The following is a 3344-nucleotide window of genomic DNA, read 5'->3' as shown; positions in this document are numbered from 1 at the left end:
TCAGAGATCATAAAAAAATAATCTATTATGTCAGTAAAAGATAATCAGTGATTATTACTGCTGACCATATATACTTTGTAATCGAGCGTGTGCATCAATAATTCATAAGTGTACATATTTAATCTGTTAAGTTAGGGGTCTTACTTTATATTTTATTAAAAATTTTTTAAATTTTTAAAAATTTCGTTAGAGGTTTTTTAAAATTTTTAAGGTTTTGTCAAATAAGCTTATAAAAATTAGAAAAAGTTTTTAGTTGCAGAATATTATATAAATAATTAGTCTTTTTAATTTATGTATTTTAAAATTAAAAAAAAAAACTAAAATGTTTAATTTTAAAAACTTTAAGATTAATTTGGATAATTATTCAAAAAATTTTAATGTGGATTAGTTGAAACCAACCTAGTTAGGATTTTTTTCATTTATAAAATAAAAAAAATATTTATTTCCTCCAAAACTAGTTTTTAGCTTTATTTTCGAATATACAATTTTTTTTTGGGATTAACAGCAAGTTTGCCGCCCCCGGTGAACTCTATGAAGAGTTCACCAGACTATATATACTGGTGGGACCATTTTGGCTTGTCGCTTTCTTCCTCTATTCTCTCCTCCAAATTTTCTCTGTTACTTGTTTCTGCCTTTTCGACATCCGTGAAGTTCAATGTGGACGATTGTCTCAGTTCCGGGTTAGTAAATAATAGTCTATTTTTTTTATGTTAACTTGGTTTACTGTTTACATGTTAGATAAATTTGTTAGGTATAAATTGTTTGTTAGTTAGAATAACAGATTTATTGTTTACATGTTAGTTAGTTAGTTAAACGTACTTTTTAGTGTTGTTATATTAGGTATATTATTTTATGTCACCGTTTTTTCGTATAGTGGCTGTTTATCAACATATTAAAGAATATAAGAAAGTATATTATTAGATAATTTAGTTAGAGGTATAACATTGCGTTGTGAATTAGAAGGTAATTATGTGAGCAATAAAATTTAGGGTTGAGTGAGTTATAAATTAATTACTTACATGACGACATCAGTTAAATAGGATATGCTTAAAATTAGTAGGTTTATAGCCATTTTTTATTTAGTTTATTTTTTAATAATCTAGTATGTAATTTCATTTTACTAGATTGTGTTTCGATGGAGCAGCAGTTATTGGGTTATGAGCATGAGATGTATAGATTGGATCAGGCTGAGCACATCGCAGGGATGCTTGATCGAGTGGTATGATTTTTTAACCTTTTTTTTTTATTTTATTGTAATGAAGAAAAAGTGAACTTGTTATTGTATTTATTCATGATTACCCTTTTTATTAATTTTTTTTTCATTTGGTAGGCGCCTCGGATCTTGCGCACCAGACGGAACTTGATGACACAGCCGTCGGAGCAGATTAGACCATATCTGAGACAAGCCAGATTTGAGTACGTCGCATACATGGTCGAGTTCGAGCATGATTGATCGCTTGCCTCGACGTTGATAGAGAGGTGGCGGCCTGAGTCCCATACATTTCATTTACCGTGTGGGGAGATGATTATCACCCTGTAGGATGTGGCATATCAGTTGGGACTCAAGATTGATGGTGATCCTGTGAGTGGATGCATATGTGGGTGGGAGCAGCACCACCAAGGACGGACCATTGAGGAGTTATGTGAGCAGATACTGGGTGTTGTTCCTGACCCAAAGGGCAGACAGTCACAGACGAAGTGGACTGTCAAGCTCACTTGGTTCCACAACATGGTTTGTGGAGAGCTAGAGCAGGATGCCACAGAGGAGCAGCTGATGAGGTATGCGAGAGGATACATCATGCAGTTGATAGGCGGTATCCTCTTTCCCGATGCATCCGACTCTCGGGTGCATATCAGGTGGCTTCCCCTACTAGAAGACCTTGATGCATGTGGCCGGTTGTCGTGGGGTTCAGCTGTGCTAGCATGGCTGTACCGACAGATGTGCCGGGCCATGGAGCATGGGCAGCGCAACTTGGGAGGATGCGTCAGCTTGATGCTTTCTTGGGCCTACCACCGTATTCCGTTAGTATGGCCCGATGGGTTTGATGCTCGTCACTCTCCCCTGGTCGAGAGGTATTATAAACACTTACCAAAGTTATTCAACTCATTATTAAGTTGTTTATTAATAATAAAGGCTAAAATATTATGGTTGTTGGTTGTGTAGGTAGGTTCAGTATCGGCCGGACAATGCCATAGGCGAGAGCAGGATGAGGCAGTACAGGCGGACGCTGAATAGGATTGGGATGCTGAATGTAAATTATTGATGTTTAATTTTAAGATATTAATGTTTAGTTAACTGTTGATGGTATTGCATATGATTATCTGAATTTCATCGTGCATCTGTGTTCTGTGAACAGGTTGAGTGGACTCCATATGCGGACCCACAGCTGGTTGGGCTTGTTCCACCGGTGATAGCAGAGGCGGATGCCTCGGCGGCGGTTGTCTGTCCACTGCTGTGCTTCGCTATCGTCGAGTGGCATCAGGTGGACCGGGTAGTACGTCAGTTCGGTGGCCTGCAGCACATTTTCACTAGGCCATTAAACATTGACGACATGCACAGGCTTGATGGGAGATTCTGGTCGCGGCGAGTGGTTCCCGCATTTACTTGGTGGCTGGCATGAGATATGGGATGCTCGAGCCGACCATCGTCTATGGCCTTCATCAATGTCTGTGAGAATTTAGCACCGACCTGAAGTTGTGCCAGTGCCTCGGAACCCTTCCTTGCAAAAAGTTCACCCAAACGAAAATAAGTTGACTTAACAAGGGCCATGATTGGCAAATTCCGGGGACCCTTCATGACAGCATTAATGCACTCAGAGATATTGGTCATCATATGACCAAATCGATGTCCCTCATCAGCATGTTGTGCCTACTGTGACCGTGGCATTTCTTCAAGCCAGTTTGTAATAGCTATGTTTTCGCCCCTAAGACAGACATAATAATGAGCGAACTCACGATGCGACTTCGAGTACACTGCATTAATAAGAACCTTCTTCAATTATTTGTTCCTAAAGTGGGTCATGAAGTTGGCTGCAATGTGTCTTATACAAAATGCTTGGAAGGCATGAAGTGGTTTTCATAAACTCCCTTCGGCATTCAGTGCTCCATCAATAGACTTGTGTCTGTCTAAAATCACTAACACCCCTGGTTGTGGTGTAACATGCTCCCATAAGTACGAAAGAAAGAACGACCACGCCTCCTTTGTCTCACCTTCAACAACTGCGAATGCAATGGGTAGGATGTTTGCATTGCCGTCTTGCGCTATGGCCATCAGCAAAGTTCCACCGTATTTCCCACCCATCAATAGAGATAAGTGGCTTGCAATGCTTGAAGGCCTCAACATA

The 3344-nt window shown here is 39.4% G+C and overlaps 1 protein-coding gene across 1 annotated transcript; it reads left to right on the top strand.

The window, feature by feature from the left end:
* Positions 1136–2621, top strand: LOC107615957 (protein MAIN-LIKE 1-like). The gene is made up of 5 exons (XM_016317967.1): positions 1136–1219; positions 1331–1432; positions 1541–2065; positions 2169–2252; positions 2358–2621. The coding sequence occupies exons 1-5, from the start codon at positions 1136–1138 to the stop codon at positions 2619–2621; spliced, it is 1059 nt and encodes a 352-aa protein (XP_016173453.1).

This window comes from Arachis ipaensis, chromosome B09 (assembly GCF_000816755.2).
Source record: "Arachis ipaensis cultivar K30076 chromosome B09, Araip1.1, whole genome shotgun sequence".
In the NCBI taxonomy this organism is placed as follows: Eukaryota; Viridiplantae; Streptophyta; class Magnoliopsida; order Fabales; family Fabaceae; genus Arachis; species Arachis ipaensis.
This window is presented reverse-complemented; position numbering and strand designations above follow the sequence as displayed.

Coding starts and splice junctions, on each gene's coding strand:
- LOC107615957 (XM_016317967.1), top strand. CDS start 1,136: ATGGAGCAGCAGTTATTGGGTTATGAGCATGAGATGTATAGATTGGAT. Junction 1,220..1,330: donor CAGGGATGCTTGATCGAGTG/GTATGATTTTTT, acceptor TTCATTTGGTAG/GCGCCTCGGATCTTGCGCAC. Junction 2,253..2,357: donor ATAGGATTGGGATGCTGAAT/GTAAATTATTGA, acceptor TTCTGTGAACAG/GTTGAGTGGACTCCATATGC.